This window comes from Bubalus kerabau, chromosome 4, assembly GCF_029407905.1.
Source record: "Bubalus kerabau isolate K-KA32 ecotype Philippines breed swamp buffalo chromosome 4, PCC_UOA_SB_1v2, whole genome shotgun sequence".
In the NCBI taxonomy this organism is placed as follows: Eukaryota; Metazoa; Chordata; class Mammalia; order Artiodactyla; family Bovidae; genus Bubalus; species Bubalus kerabau.
Window position 1 is genome coordinate 49,988,006 of NC_073627.1, and position 15,861 is coordinate 50,003,866.

General features: G+C 44.3%; 1 protein-coding gene and 1 pseudogene across 3 annotated transcripts; one reads left to right on the forward strand and one right to left on the reverse strand.

The window, feature by feature from the left end:
* Positions 1–4,642: 4,642 nt before the first annotated feature.
* On the forward strand, positions 4,643–5,095 carry LOC129649660 (60S ribosomal protein L23a-like; annotated as a pseudogene).
* A 3,462-nt stretch (positions 5,096–8,557) lies between these two features.
* LOC129649656 (C-C motif chemokine 15-like) lies at positions 8,558–13,625 on the reverse strand. 3 transcript variants are annotated; one of them, XM_055577308.1, is made up of 4 exons: positions 13,446–13,590; positions 10,713–10,784; positions 9,758–9,869; positions 8,558–9,341 (listed from the first exon to the last, which is right to left on the reverse strand). In XM_055577308.1, exons 1-4 carry the CDS (start codon positions 13,534–13,536, stop codon positions 9,146–9,148), a joined length of 471 nt encoding a protein of 156 aa, XP_055433283.1. In that variant the 5' UTR covers positions 13,537–13,590; the 3' UTR covers positions 8,558–9,145. The 3 variants fall into 3 exon arrangements, with proteins under 3 accessions (XP_055433283.1, XP_055433284.1, XP_055433285.1); XM_055577309.1 differs by having other exon boundaries at positions 8,564–9,341; positions 10,713–10,787; positions 13,479–13,625; XM_055577310.1 differs by having other exon boundaries at positions 8,567–9,341; positions 13,479–13,625.
* Between the last annotated feature and the right edge of the window lie 2,236 nt (positions 13,626–15,861).

A 15,861-nucleotide genomic window follows, 5' to 3' on the forward strand; every position in this document is an offset into this window, starting at 1 on the left:
AGCAACAGTTAGAACTGGACATGGAACAACAGACTGGTTCCAAATAGGAAAAGGAGTACGTCAAGGCTGTATATTGTCACCCTGCTTATTTAACTTATATGCAGAGTACATCATGAGAAACGCTGGACTGGAAGAAACACAAGCTGGAATCAAGATTGCCAGGAGAAATATCAATAACCTCAGATATGCAGATGACACCACTCTTATGGCAGAAAGTGAAGAGGAACTAAAAAGCCTCTTGATGAAAGTGAAAGTGGAGAATGAAAAAGTTGGCTTAAAGCTCAACATTCAGAAAACGAAGATCATGGCATCTGGTCCCATCACTTCATGGGAAATAGATGGGGAAACAGTGGAAACAGTGTCAGACTTTATTTTGGGGGGCTCCAAAATCACTGCAGATGGTGACTGCAGCCATGAAATTAAAAGACGCTTACTCCTTGGAAGAAAAGTTATGACCAACCTAGATAGCATAGTGAAAAGCAGAGACGTTACTTTGCCAACAAAGGTCCGTCTAGTCAAGGCTATGGCTTTTCCTGTGGTCATGTATGGATGTGAGAGTTGGACCGTGAAGAAGGTTGAGCGCTGAAGAATTGATGCTTTTGAACTGTGGTGTTGGAGAAGACTCTTGAGGGTCCCTTGGACTGCAAGGAGATCCAACCAGTCCATTCTGAAGGAAATCAGCCCTGGGATTTCTTTGGAAGGAATGATGCTAAGGCTGAAACTCCAGTACTTTGGCCACCTCATGCGAAGAGTTGACTCATTGGAAAAGCCTCTGATGCTGGGAGGGATTGGGGGCAGGAGGAGAAGGGGACGACAGAGGATGAGATGGCTGGATGGCATCACTGACTCGATGGACGTGAGTCTGAGTGAACTCCGGGAGTTGGTGATGGACGGGGAGGCCTGGTGTGCTGCCATTCATGGGGTCGCAAAGAGTCGGACACGACTGAGCGACTGAACCGAACTGAAATGAAGTGTGTATATCACAGGAAATAGCTGAATTCTCATGCTTGGGTGCTAAGACTGTCATATTCGAAATTTTCTGTATTGTCTATAATAATACTGTTTAAATACCTCGAGTCAAGTGATAGAAATTGTTGTCAGCAACAATGTAAGGAAACAAGCTGTTTCTGGGAAGAATGTGAGTTGGGACAAAATAATGACATTCTCTTTGTTTTTGTGGAGACTAGCCTACCTGCCAAGTTGTTGCTTGGATCTTTAGAGGAAAGTCTTTATTTTTCAAGCAGTTATTGAGTTCCTACCTACATTAGCCTGGATATGCTCACTGCTATAATAAACAACCCATAAATCTCAGGGGAGTCATTAAATGAAGGTTCATTTCTTGCTCATGTCACAGTCAGCTGTGGGTCAGCAGTGGGGTGTGTGTGTATGTGTGTGTGCTGGGCAAGGCTTTTTCATGCACCCATTTTTTTATCAATAAAATTTAATTTTAACACTTTTACATGATTTAATAAATGACAGCTATTTTTATTTAATAGTTACAAATCCATTGAACACTCTGGAATGTATGGAATCAGAGAGCAAGGTCAAGAAAAATGGCTGGGGTGTGATGGGGAGGGAGGTGGGAGGGGGTTCAGGATGGGGAACATATGTACATCCATGGCTGATTCATGTCAATGTATGGCAAAAACCACTACAATATTGTAAAATAATTAGCCTCCAATTAAAATCAATAAATAAATTAAAAAAAAGAAAAATGGCTGAACAGTAAAAATTAAGAGTAAGCAGAATTTTAATTTGTAATTTACTTAGAAAACACTCATTTTCTTTGCCTTTTAATGTTTGAGAGGTTTTTGGCCTCTTCTTTCTGCAATTCTTTTCCCTCTTGATGATGCTTTTCACATCTTCTATCTTGTGAAGATTTTCAAAAAAGGAGCCTCCAAGTTTGCTGCCAACGAGGAGAAGCAGAGGGGGATAGGCAGATTTTCATGGCCCATTTTTGGAAATAGCATAAATTACTTTCACTTACACTCCAGGGCCAGAATGAAGTCACCTGACTCCAACTTAATGGCAGAGGTAAGAAAAATATAGGTCATCTATGTGCCAGTAGGAAGAGAGAATGGGTTTAGTGACCACATCCCTTCTTTGTCATAATATCATGGACTCAGCCTGGAAGTGACCCTGACCTCATAGCTTGAAGAGGGAACTCAAAAAAGTAAATGAAAATTACAAAACAGTGGGGTGAATGGACTTTGATGGCAACATAATCAGAGACCTCAAAGGTTCTTCTGTGGCCCACTGGTGAGTATGCAGGAGTGCCTTTTAAAACATGTTTAAAAAGTGTTTTTCAAATCAACACATTTGCATTGATTTTAAAAAATTGAATAATACTGAAAGGGTGGGTGGGACCCTTATATTAAGGGTTTACTTAAGGGTTTACTTCTTTGCTACATCACTTGTATGTGACAAATACAGACCCCACTGTCCATAATCAAGTGGGCCCTCTGTCCCAGCCCTGGTCCATGTCAAGAGAAAAGGGTATGAGCTACATTACTTAAAAAATCTTGTCTATGGTTCTAAAAGTGAAATAGTAAATGTATGGATTTTTTTTTTACAACATTAAAGCACATATTTTTCTAGCTATTTTGCGCTTGTAAGATTTTTATTTTTATTTTTCCCCCACACCACATGGTAAGTGGGATCTTAGTTCCCTCTCCAGGGATGGAAACCATGCCTCCTGCATTGGAAGCATGGAATCTTAACCACGGGACCACTAGGGTAGTCCCAAGATTTTTACTTTAAAAAATTCAAAAATTGGTTGGCAGACTTACTGAGCCACATTTAAACTTTTTCCAGGGCTTCCCCGGTGGCTCACCAATAAAGAATCTGCCTGCCAATGCAAGAGTTCGGGTTCGATCCTTGGGTCCAGGAGATCCCTCGGAGAAGAAAATGGCAACCCACTCCAGGATTCTTGCCTGAAGAATCCCAGGGACAGAGGAGCCTGGTGGACTCCAGTCCATGGGGTCACAAAGAGTCAGACACGACTGAGTGACTAAGCACAGCACAGCACAGTCACTCAATCATTGTCAGCTTGAGTGATGGTAAATATCTGTTTCAGAATTCTAGAGAAAGGGAGAGGGGTGTTCTGACTGGGACAGTGAGGGAAGATTTTATGGTAGCATCTAAATGGATTGAGTTTTGCTGGGAGGGTTGAGAGCAGGGGACATTTCTGGCGGAGTCACCCCAGAGAGCAAGGAGACAATAGAGAACATGTTGTTTTGAGGAACTGTGAAAAGAGAGTATCATGTAACTGACTTTACATAACATTGCACTGTCTCCTCAAAGAGCTCAGAGAACAGCTGTGATTGACCAGGTGCTCGGTCAGGAAGGAAAGTCTCATGTCACCCCTCATTTCTTTTCAGCTGCCATTGTTGTGAACCAAAGCCTTGATCAGGAGGCACCTGGCACAGCCCAAGTGGTTTGCGCTCACCGTTTCACTCTACTCAGCTGGCAAGTCAAAACCACACACATTGCCCTTAGGGCTAGCATTGCTTTACTCCAATAGTTCTTTGAGATCTTCAAGCCTCTGAAACAAAATCTCAAGAGTATCAAAGAAAAGGGGGGAAGCAGGACCCTCTGGGGATTTCTCAGGACAGACTTGTCCCCTATATCCTCTGCTTTAGCTCTTCTCTGAAGTACCTAGATAATAGTATCTGATACACTTTTCCTGAGTTGTTTTACGGATGTGAAAACTCCTCATCAGTTGGAAGATGTTACCTACTGGATGACCAGGAGCTCATAGCCCCAGGCCTCCTGGAGCCTCAATTCAGTTGCTCAGTTGTGTCCTCCTCTTTGTGACCCCATGGACTGCAGCACTCCAGGCTTCCCTGTCCATCACCAACTCCCAGAGCCTACTCAAACTCATGTCCATTGAGTCAGTGATGCCATCCAACCATCTCATCCTCTGTCTTCCGCTTCTCCTCCTGCCTTCAATCTTTCCCAGCATCAGGGTCTTTTCCAGTGAGTAAGCTCTTTGCATCAGGTGGCCAAAGTATTGGAGTTTCAGCTTCAGCATCAGTCCTTCCAATAAATATTCAGGACTGATTTCCTTTAGGATTGACTGGTTGGATCTCCTTGCAGTCCAAGAGACTCTCAAGAGTCTTCTCCAACACCATAGCTCAAAAGCCTAAGGACTTTTGAAGCCTAAGTCCGGTAAAGTTAACCCTTGTAACACCACCCTGTGCTCTCATCATCAGCCAATCAAAGAATTGTGCACAATTGTGCACAATCACATATCCTGCAACCCTCCCCACCCTCACCTGATTTTTTAAAATGCTTTGCTGAAAACCTCTGGGGAGCTCGAAACTTTTTAGGGCATGAATCAGCTTGTCTCTTTGCCTGGCCTTGCAATAAATCTTTCTCTGCTAAAACAACAAAACAAAACAGAAAATAAACACACAAACAAAAAACCAAAAAACCAAAAAAATGCTCGACAGAGAAGTCAAAAGCTTCTGTGGACACCGCAAGTAATGAGAGCAATAGGAAAGATCATACAGGGCTCAAAATATAGGCCAGAACCCTTAGCATCTGTGTTGCCTCTTTTGCTTCCCCCAACTCCATAGAAATGACAAAATAAGTGGGAAAATAAAAACCACATTGAAAATAAATTCCGCTTTTCACAAAGATGGTGCCAAAGGCGAAGAAGGAAGCCCCTGCCCCTTCCAAAGCCTAACCCAGAGCAAAGGCTCTGAAGGCCAAGACAGCAGTGTTGAAAGGCATCCACAGCCACAAAAACTGTGGCTAAGGTTCATAAAAAAAGGCGGCCCAAAACACTGCAGCTCAGGAGGCAGCCTGAATACCCTTGGAAGACTGCCCTTAGGAGAAATGAATTCGACCACTATGACATCATCAAATTCTCCCTCGATCCGAGTCAGCCAAGAAGAAAATAGAAGACCAAAACACACTGGTATTCATTGTGGCTGTCAAGGCAACAAGCACCAGATTAATCAGACTGGGAAGAATCTCGATGACATTGAGGGGGCTGAGGTCAACACCCTGATCAGGCCTGATGGACAGAAGAAAGCTGGCTCCTGACTAGGATGTTTTGGCTGTTGCCAACAAAATTGGGATCATCTAAACCAAGTCCAGCTGGCTAATTCCAAATATAAAAGTTTTCACTATTAAAAAAAAAACAAACAAACTCATAGTAACAGTAAAGGTTCAGAAAAGATGACAGAAAGCTAACCATAAGGTGAGAAATTTCTGTTCTATATAAAGGACCTTTGTCAATTTGATGGCAATGCAGAAAGTGGCTGCAAAACGTATATCCTTACATAGGTGATGGAGAAGATCATCGAGAAAACATGTTTCCAACAGGACCCCGGGGAAGCCAAAGATCAGTTGGGAGGTGTTGGGAGAAGAATCTTAGGCCCAAAAAACAAGTAAGGACCTTGCCAGTCTCCACTTTTGGACAGTCAGGGGTTTGACCCAGGACGAAGCTGCAAGTACAGTTCTCTAAATAAAGAAGGGTATCTGCTGTGTGAGTCCAGAGGGGACCATGGGCCAGAGAGAGAATTGGCCATCAGTTATTTCTATTTGGCAGCCCACTCCAGTGTTCTTGCCTGGAGAATCCCAGGGATGGGGGAGCCTGGTGGGCTGCCGTCTGTGAGGTCGCACAGAGTTGGACACGACTGAAGCAACTTAGCAGTAGCAGCAGTATTTCTATTACCTCCTTCCAACTGGCTGACCCATTCCTCTGTGTCATTTAGTCTACTGTTGATTCCTTCTAGTGTATTTTTTACTTTATTGGTTACATCTGTCATCTCTTTGGGGGTTTTCTTTTTTACTTTCTAACTCTTTGTTAAAGACTTCTCACTTCTCGCTCTGTGCATCCATTCTTCTCCCAAGTTCTTTAATCACTGTTATGATCACTGGGCTTCCCAGGAGGTGCTAGTGCTAAAAAGAACCTACCAGCCAACGCAGGGGACTCGGGTTTGATCCCTGGGTGGGGAAGATCCCATGGAGGAGGGCATGGCAACCCAGTCCAGCATTCTTGCCTGGAAAATCTGATGGACAGAGGAGCCTGGTGGTCTGCGGTCCATAGGGTAGCAAAGAGTCAGACGCCACTGAAGCAACTTAGCACACATGCATGCATGATCGCTACCCTGAACTTTTTTCTCAGGTAGATTGCCCATCTTCAATTCACTTAGTTCTTTTTTCTTTTTTTTTCTTTTTTTACCACTTCAGCTAGTTCTTCTGAGGTTTAATCTTGTTCCTTCGTCTGGGGCATGTTCCTCTGGCATCTCATTTTGCCTAAGTTGCTGTTTATATTTTTATGCATCTGGTATGTGAGTTGTATTTCTTAATGTTGGAGAAATGGCTTTCTACAGGAGATGTCCTGTGCATCCCAGCAGTGCACACCCCTCTTGTCGTCCAAGCTGCATGCTCTGGGGACTCCCCCCATGAGGGCTGTGTGGTTCCTTTTGTTGTGGCAGGCTATGTGGGCGGTTTGATAGGCTTGGTTGACCCTGGTCTGTTTATTTACCAGGCACTTCCTTGTATAGAGGCTGTTGGCTGCTGGTTAGTGGGGCCTGGTCACAAGGCAGCTGACTGCGGAACTCCAGGGGCCCTGGGGCTCGTGCTGGCTCCCTGGTGTGTGGACTCAAGACTAGAAGACTCTGGGGCTGTGGCCCACCTACTGGTAGTAAAGCCAGTTCCTGGGGTTAGTGCCAGAATACTGGCAGGGAGAGCTGAGTCCTAGAGTCTGATTGCAGGGCTCAGGGGTCCCAGAGTTGGTGTCAGATCGTTAGTGTTGGTGAGGTGGAGTGGTTTCTGACACAGTTGGGTACAAGTTCAGTTTGTCCCAAAGCTTGTGTCAGCCTACTAGTGCTCAGGACAGAGGCCCAGGTGGTCCCAAAGTAGGATCTGGCTTCTTGGTGGACAGGTTGGTTCTGTAAGCCGTGGGGTTGCCCACTGGTGGGTGGAACTGGATTCTGGGCCTTTGGGTGGGTTGGGTCATGTCCAGAGGCAACTGTGTGCTCAGTGGGGTCTTAAGGCAGCCTGCCTACTGATGGTGAGGCTGTGCTCCTACCCAGGTATTTGCTTGGCCTGAGACAGTCCAGCACTGGTTCCCACAAGCTGCTGGACCAGGCAGGGCTGGATCCGGGGGCAATAAGCTAGAGGAAGGATTCCACAGTGGTGCCCATCAGCAAGGTGTCCTTGTGGCAGTAAGAGTTCCCAAGGATAGCTGCTGCCAGTGTCTGTCCCCAGGGTGAGCTGTAGCTGACTCCTGCCTCTCGGGGAGACCCTCAAAGATCAGCAGGTAGGTGTGATCCCAGGCTCCTATCAAATACTGCTTTTGCTGTGAGTCCTACAGGCTGCAAGACTTAGTGTGTATTCTCTTTAAGAGTGAAGTTTCTATTCCTCCAGTTCTCTGGGACTGCCAAAATTAAGCCCTGTTGCTGCTGTTGTTTAGTCGCTCAGCTGTGTTTCTTTGCGAGCCTATGGACTGCAGCACGCCAGGCTTCCTTGGGCTTCCCTATCTACTGGAGTTTGCTCAAACTCATGTCCATTGAGTCAGTGATGCCATCCAACCATCTCAACCATCTCTGTCGCCCCCTTCTCCTCCTGCCCTCAATCTTTCCCAGTATAAGCCCTGCTGGCCTTCAAAGTCAAATACTCTGGGGGCTTATCTTCCCAGGGCAGGGCCCCTGGGTTGGGGAGCCTGAAGTGAAGCTCAGACCTCTCACTCTTGTGGGAGAACCTCTGCAATGTAAGCATTCTCCAGTCTGTGGGCCACCCATGAGGGTGAATGTGGGTGTGTGCTCAGTTGTGTCCAACTCTGTGGCTCCATGGACTGTAGCCTGCCAGACTCCTCTGTCTGTGGAATTCTCCAGGCAAGAATATTGGAGTGGTTTTCCATTTCCTCCTCCAGAGGATCTTCCCGACCCAGGGATTGAACCTGAGTCTCTTGCTTCTCCTGCATGGGCAGGTGGATTCCTTACCACTAGCGCAATCTGGGAAACCCACCAGGGAATATGGGACTTGGCCTATTATGAGTCTGCTCCACCCCCAGCACTGTATTATTGTGATTCCTCTTTAAACATCTTTAGTTGTAAAAGATTTTTTCTTGTTGGTAGGTTCTGTTTGTGTTTCTTTTTTTCCATTGATAGTTGTTCTACAAGTATTGGATTGGCCAAAATAATTCATTTTGGTTTTTCCATACCATCTTATGGTAAACCCAAAAAAACTTTTTAGCCAAGTTGTGATTTTGGTGTGTTCATGAGAGGAGGTGAGTTCAGGGCCTTTCTACTCTACCAACTTGGCCTGGAAAAAAATCTTAAATGTTTTTTGAATTTAAAAAAATGTTGTTGTTTAGAATTCAATCCTTTATTTCTGAATTTTATGTGAGAGTTGATTAAGATTTACTAATTATAAATAGAAATGTATATGCTTTAATAGATATGAATCTAAAATTGATATTAACTTTAGTTTTAAGTGTTTTCATAATGTCCTTTAACTTCAGAGAAGATATCTTTTAGGAAATTATATCTGGTAAGAAAAAAAAATTCCAAAGAGTAGCATTAAGGCAGAAGGATGAGTATAGGCCTTTCAATGTCATATTGGAGCACTTTCTGAAGGACTCACCCAGGATTCCTTAATCTGTATGGGAAATGTACATTTGATTGACGGTCTATATACTGTTGACCAACACCCAGAATTTATGAAATTGCTTGTTGACTGAGACTGATTTGTAATTTTATTGTTAAGCACAGATCCAAAGGATTGCTGTCTAGTAGAAAAGATAGTCCCCAAAGTTACAGATTTATTGCCCTCTAGGATTTGAATTTGTTTTTCTCTAACAAACATTTCAGAATGCCATCTCCAATAACTATATAAACTTCTGTTCCTCAGATGATCTTTGAATCGGTTTAGTGATTAATGGGTTAAATACACATACTAAGTCTGTATTTGAATGCCATGTTTTTAGCTTAAAAAAGTTTACACTATGATATCTTGTTCAGACCCTCCCCACCCCCAAAAAAGCCACACGAATCCAAAGTTCAGCAATTCCTACACAATCTTTTCCCTCTAAAAGTTTGAGTGAAGTCAAATTGGATACTCTTGATGAATGCGTTGTGTTTGTAATTAGAACAGAACAGTAACTGCTGCTTTTTAAAACAGTAATTCAGGCCACGGCCCTCCAATGAGGATGGTGAGGCAAGAGAGACGGAGTAGAGGGGGCCCGGTCCAGGCGCCCCCGCTCAAGCAATAGCGATCTCAGGTCCTCGACGGCTGACCCCAGCCTCAGCTCCGACTTGCATTTCTGAACTCCCTCATTGTTAGGATCAGCACAGACACGCTGCCCCTTCTTGGTCATGAAGCTGGGAAGAAGGTAGGGGGAAAGATTACAAACAGCAGAGGGTTCAGCAAATATGGGTGGGGACCCTGTCCTCCCTGCGCCTTGGGCCCCCGACAGCCCAGCCAGTTCTTCCCTTTCTCTGCTGCAGGAATTTAGAGCAGCTTCTCTCTGAGACTCTCCCTCAGGCTGAGACACCCTCAGCGACTCAGAGTTTTCTCGTGAAGCCTCCCTCCAGCTCTCACCTTCCTTCCCCAGCTTCCCTTTTCACCTGGAGCATCTCATACCTGGTGCCCTGAAGGATCCTACTGAGGACACATGCTTCTGCTGACCTGGCAGGATCCAGAGGGTGGGACTTTCCTGGACATCCATTCCTCAGGTGCTACCCCTTCCCCTCTCCACTCTGCCCCCAGCGATGGCCAGTGAGCTTGGCATACTTACATGACAGCTGGCCGGGAGCACGCACTGCTCGTCTCTATATAATTTTCCATGAATACACATCGGATGTTTCGTGGGGTGTAAGACATGCAGCAGTCCGTGGGCCGGTGAAAACCTGCAACAAGAGAAAGCGTCACTTAAGGACTGAGTGGGAGGAAAACTTGCAGAAGGAAACAGCAAGCCACTCCTGTAGTCTTGCTTGGGAAACCCCATGGGCAGAAAAGCCTGGAGGGCTACAGTCCTAGGTGTTGCAAAAGAGTTGGACCCAACTTAGCAACTAAACAAACAAAACTGATGAAAACTGCGTCCTTTCTCCCTTTCCTCCCACCTACTGGGAAGAGTGAGAAGGTGCAGGGCTTTAAAAAAAAATTATCTTTGGCTGTGCTAGGTCTGTGTTGCTGCACACGGACTTTCTCCAGTTACAGTGATCAGGGACTACTCTTCCTTGCAAGGAGGCATGTGGAATCCTCCCGGAGCAAGGATGGAACCCGTGTGTCCTGCATTGGCAGGTGGATTCTTAACCACTGGACCACCAGGGAAGTCCTGAAGGTTCAGGACTGGAAAGGGATGTTTTCCTTCTCTTCCAGCACTTATGGCCTCTCCTTGCCAGAGACATTTCGCTCTCCCCAGGGCTGAGCTGTGTGTCTGAGGGCATCCAGGCAGGGCCACGACAGAGCAGAATTTCTCCCAGAAGAAGGAGGGTCTGAGGCCTGCAGGAGGCGTCCCAGAGCACCCTTCCCCTCTCCCCATAGTGAGCCATCTCTTGGGACAGCCAGGTGGAATTGAGTCCATCTCTGGAAGAGGCCATCTATGGACGCACAGCCCCTCCTGAACTTCCTTGGAGATGTTCACCACCCTCAGGACCCCTCTCAGGTCCTGTAAACCAGGTGGATTGAAGTCTTTGAGCCAATCTGTACCTGCTAGTTGTTTTAAAATATATGCCATAACAAAACTTTACCTCCTTGAGACAGTGAGTGGTGATTCTGTTCCAGACTTGAGAGTTCAAACTTCAGGTTTGACATCATGTCTTCTACTTGAGAGAAACAGTAGAGAAGGGGAGAAAAATCACTGGGAAGCAACATCGTTTCAACACCTCCATCTGTCTCATTCCTCAACCCCATCTCCTGCTAGGGAGGCAAGGATACTGAACCATTGGCCCAGATCTGCCTCCAAGCCCATTTTCTCTATCAAGGCCCTGAGACTTTTCAGCAGACTTTTGAAAAAGTTTGAGATAGGGAACCATTCTATTGACTTTGAATACAAAAAGCTAACTGCACACCCAACACGAGTAAATCAGTTGAATAGTTCCATAATGCGATCCAATGCACCATGCTCTCTACACATTTCTGGAATTCACAGGACTCTGGAAACAGTAAACATTTCTCTATAACTGATCTGGTGACACAACATCACCCAAAGTGAAGTGAGGCTATTTACAGGCTTTATTTACTCCATTAATGTGAATGTGTTTGCTGCAGAAATATGACTGTGTTTGGTTAATGTGTGTGTCTCAGACTCTGCCAGGGATGTTAAGTAATGTCCAGGTATGTGTTACCTTTTTAAAAATACATTCTTTTAGAATGTGACAGAGTGTACATAATGCAAAGTTTACAATTAAAAAAAATACTAAAATATTTCTTTATTTGAATAAGGTCACTGTCATTTCTTGAATTCCAGCTAGCATCAAATTAACAATCAGAAAAAAAAACCACTTGACCTAATGTTATCCAACTGATATTAACAATAGATAGAAAACCCTTTTAAAGAAATATATTAAACAGGCAACATTCAGATCTAAAAAGTTGCAAGTAGTGGTTTTACATTAGATTTTATAAATACAAAAGTCTCCAATATAATCATTTGTTCACTATCTCCCTGTGATCAGAACATGGATAGGAAACGATAATCATGTCTGAATATTCACAATTGTCATTTACAATCTTTGCAAAGATTGCATGTCTACAGTGCAGCGGATCAGGCAGTTTTTCAGGTAATTTTTGTTTTCCTCAAGTTATCAAAAAGTACAATTGTCTGAGATCAAATGTCACAAAAATCACAATCAGGAAAAGCAAAAGCTCTAGCAGGCAGACTTGAAGACGGGGGTATTCATGGCTTGACATGAAATGGAGGTGATTTTGTACATTTAAAAGCTGTCAACCGAAGTACCAAGAGCTATAGGCAGCAATCTGGGTTTAGTCTGTAGCTGCTAATAACCAAGAGTTAGCACATACATAATGCAAATAACATAAACTTTACAATTTTAATCATCTCGAAGTGTACAGTTCAATAGCATTAAGTACCTTCTCATATTGCGCAACTTACCACAATCCATCCATGGAACTTTTTTCATCTTGAAAGCTGACACTCTGTGCCCATTACACAATAGCTCCCCATTTCCCCCTTCCCTAAACCCTGGACCACTGCTACTCTACTTTCTCTCTGAATTTGACTATTTTAAGTACCTCGTAGGAGTGGAATCATATTATCTGTCCTTTTGTGACTGGCTTATCTCATCTATCATCATGTCTTCAATGTTCGTCTATGTTGTGGCATATGTCAGAATTCCCTCATTTTTTAAGGCTGATTCTCTCTCTCTGTCTCTCTCTCTCTATATATATATACACACACATCCTGTTTTCCAATCCATTTGTTTGTCAATGGACACTTGGGTTGCTTCCTCCTTTTGGCAATTAAAAATTAACCTGTTATTAGCAAGATTGTATAGGTATCTCTTTCATGTATCTACTTTGAGTTCTTTTGGCTATATCAAGAAGAGATGGAATTTCTGGGTCATACTGCATTGCCTTTTTAAAACCTGAAAAAAATCTGCATTCCAAAATGCATCTAGCCCCCAAAATTTGGATAAATGGATTGTGGACCTGTACTAGAATAATTAGGCAAGCATAACTAAAATTTAGCTCATTCTTATGTAGTTACATATGAATTATATTAAAAGAGGCATGTGCATACACTTCAATATGCTTAATATGATATGTGTGGGGCTTGCAAAATTAAGTCTTAGATGGGTGTTGTCTTCCCATTATAGCTTCCTAACTAGCTTGTAACCTAATGCCACCATGTATGGCTGTGTGATCTTGAGCAAGTTATCTAGGGTTCCTATGCCTCATCTCTTGTTTGTAAGAGAGTGATTAATAATAATAATAAGTAAATCCACGTAGTTTTCCGATAGTCTACCCTACAGCATTGTCAGGAGAATCCAACATATTAATATCTATAAGACACTTAGAACAGTGCCTGCTTTCACATAGGAAATACTAGATATCTATTTGTTACATAAATAAATAAGATGATTAAGTACACTTGAGTGAGTCACTTGTCTGGCTTGTCCAGTTTCTTCTCTGAAGTGAGAGTTTTATGCTAGAGGGCATATAATAGTTCTAACATTGTGGAAGTCTATACTTCTTTCTACAGATCTACGATTTTTCTACAGTTCTCTTGATCTCGTCCATAGTGTTCCTATGTCAGCTAAGAGAAAGTATCAGATAATTCTGGTCATGAAAGGGAGAGAATTGTTTCCCCAGGTGGGACCAGTATGCTGCTTTCCTTGGGGACCAGCGGCTGCAGGGAGAGGTCTGTACCTACTGCTGCTGCTTTTAAACGGGAGCTATATCCACAATGGGACAAAGGTGTCCCTCTGCATCTCCTCCCTGGTCTGCAAGTTACCACCTACCTGCCCACCTGGGAGAAGGCTCACTGAACTCACCAAGTGCAGCCTGGGCAGCGAGGATGAGGAAGGGCAGGGCAGCTATGGAGGTCTTCATCTTCCTGGTGTACAGACGGTGGACCAGCCTGAGGACTCTGGGGCTCTCTCCAACTTCCCTGGATCTCTGCTCTGCCCTTGTATTTATAGAAAGAGGAGGAGCGGGAAGTCACAGGGCAGAGATCAGAACGCTCCTCCTGGGTTGTATAATAGATAACACGCTATTTCTAAATAAAGGGAAGGAGGCTGAGAAGGCAACAGGAAGAAGGGGCGAGGATGACATGAGGCTTCTCCAACTGCCCACTGGACACAGGCAAAGGGAGAAGCCAGTTTATGAAGGATCCTTCCTCTAAGAGGGTCACTGAATCCTCTCATCAGAATGTTTTCCTTGGGAGTTCACCCCATTCAAGGGCACAGAGAGCCTGTTATCAGGGTGCTCTAACGTGTGAGCCTGGTCATGCGACTCCTCACATAGAATCTTAACCCTTGACTCCTCTGTTTGTTTCACCTCCACATCCAATCCATTAAAAATACTGGGGTGAATCTACTTTCAAAAATGTGTCCAGAACCTTATTGTTCCTCACCACATCCTCTTTCTCCACCTGGTCCAAGCCACTCTTGTCTCTTACCAGGATTCTTGCAGAAACCTCCTAATGTGTCTCCTTCCTCTGCCCTTGCCCCTTTCCAGTTCATTCTCAACATTGCAGCCTGGGTGATCCTGTTAAAATATAAATCAGCCAAGTCAATCCTATTTAAAACCCATGCATGGCTTTTTAATCCTGCATCCCAACCCAGTGTAAAGCCCAATCCTTCTCCTAGCCTACAAGCCCCTATGTGATCTGGTCCCTGTTTATGCTCTGTTATCAGGTCCTTATTACTCTTCCCCTCACTCATTTTGCTTTGATTATGCAGGCTGGCTCAGAGATTTCTGTTCCTGCTTCCTACATTACTCTTCCCTTCAATAACTTTTCTGGGAGAAAATTTTACTTTCTCCCTAACCTCCTTCAACTTCTCATTCAAATGTTGTTTTTCTTGTTAATCTTTCTGGGACTTTCTATCTGAAATTATAACCTCCCTCTGCCCAGATTTCTTGTCTTGATTTTTCTCCTGTGTATTTGACACTATGTAAAATACTACATGGGCTTCCCAGGTGGTTCAGCAGTAAAGAATCCACTTGCCAATGCAGGAGACGTGGCTTTGATCTTTGGGTGGGAAGATCCCCTGGAGAAGGAAATAGCAACCCACTCCAGTATTCTTGCCTGGGAAATCCCCAGGACAGAGGCGCCTGGTGGGCTACAGTCCATGGGGTCTGAAAGAGTTGACACGACTTAGAGAGTACAACAACAACAGCGTGCAACTTGCATTGTGTTTTTACTGGGCAGCCCTGCTCTAGATGGTTCCCCATCCCTTTGGGTCATTTCTTGCTTTTCGTGTCTTCCCAGGCATGCCCCAGGCATCATGAAGCAGAGACAAGCCATCCAGGCTGTGCCCTGTGTGAATTTCTGACCTGTAGAATTTGTGAGTAGAATACAGCTGTTGTCAATTTATACTAGTAAGCTTCAAGTGGATTGTTACACAGCAATGTGTTAAACTGTGGTGAGAGCAAGACTTCATTGGCCAGGGATGGATTTCAAATATTAATTTTATTTTATTGTTGGAGTATATTTGCTTTACAAAATTCTGTTAGTTTCTGCTGTAATCAGCTATAGGTATATACACATCCCCTCCCTTTGGATCCCCCCTCCCACGCCGCATCCTACCCCTCTAGGCCATCAATCACAGAGCATCGAGCTGAGCTGCATGTATTATGTAGCAGTTTCTCACTAGCTGTCTATTTTATGCCTGGTAATGTATATATGTCAGTGCCACTCTCCCAGTTTGTGCCACCTTCTCCTTCCCGCCCGTGTCTGCATGATTCTCTATATCTGTCTCTCTATTCGTTCCCTGCACATAGGGAACTGCACCATTTTTCTAGACTCCGTATATACAAGCATTAATTTATTCACACTTCTGGTTTGCTCATGAGTGTCTGTTATGTTCTTTCACATATTCCATACCTCAGAATCAGAGAAGCCCCGTGGAAAGCTAGAGTTACGAGGTAAGACACCTCCATGAAGCAGGAAAAGCAGTGACTGAGCAGTGGCTGAGGTAAGGAGTGAGGTTGCGAGGGTGTGACGTAATACATAATGCAGTCTGCCCCTTGCTTCCCTCCAAGGTGTTTGTGCCTTTATTATGTCTGCTGCTGCTGCTGCTGCTAAGTCGCGTCAGTTGTGTCCGACTCTGTGCGACCCCGTAGACTTAAGCCCACCAGGCTCCTCTGTCCCTAGGATTCTCCATGCAACAACACTGGAGTGGGTTGCCACTTCCTTATTATGTCTAATCCATC

Excerpts from the sequence above, each read along its gene's own strand:
- LOC129649656 (XM_055577308.1), bottom strand. The coding sequence starts at position 13,536 with ATGAAGACCTCCATAGCTGCCCTGCCCTTCCTCATCCTCGCTGCCCAG. Across the intron at positions 10,785-13,445 it reads GCCTTCTCCCAGGTGGGCAG|AAGACATGATGTCAAACCTG; the intron begins GTAGGTGGTAAC and ends TCTCTCAAGTAG. Across the intron at positions 9,342-9,757 it reads TGCTCCCGGCCAGCTGTCAT|CTTCATGACCAAGAAGGGGC; the intron begins GTAAGTATGCCA and ends CCTTCTTCCCAG.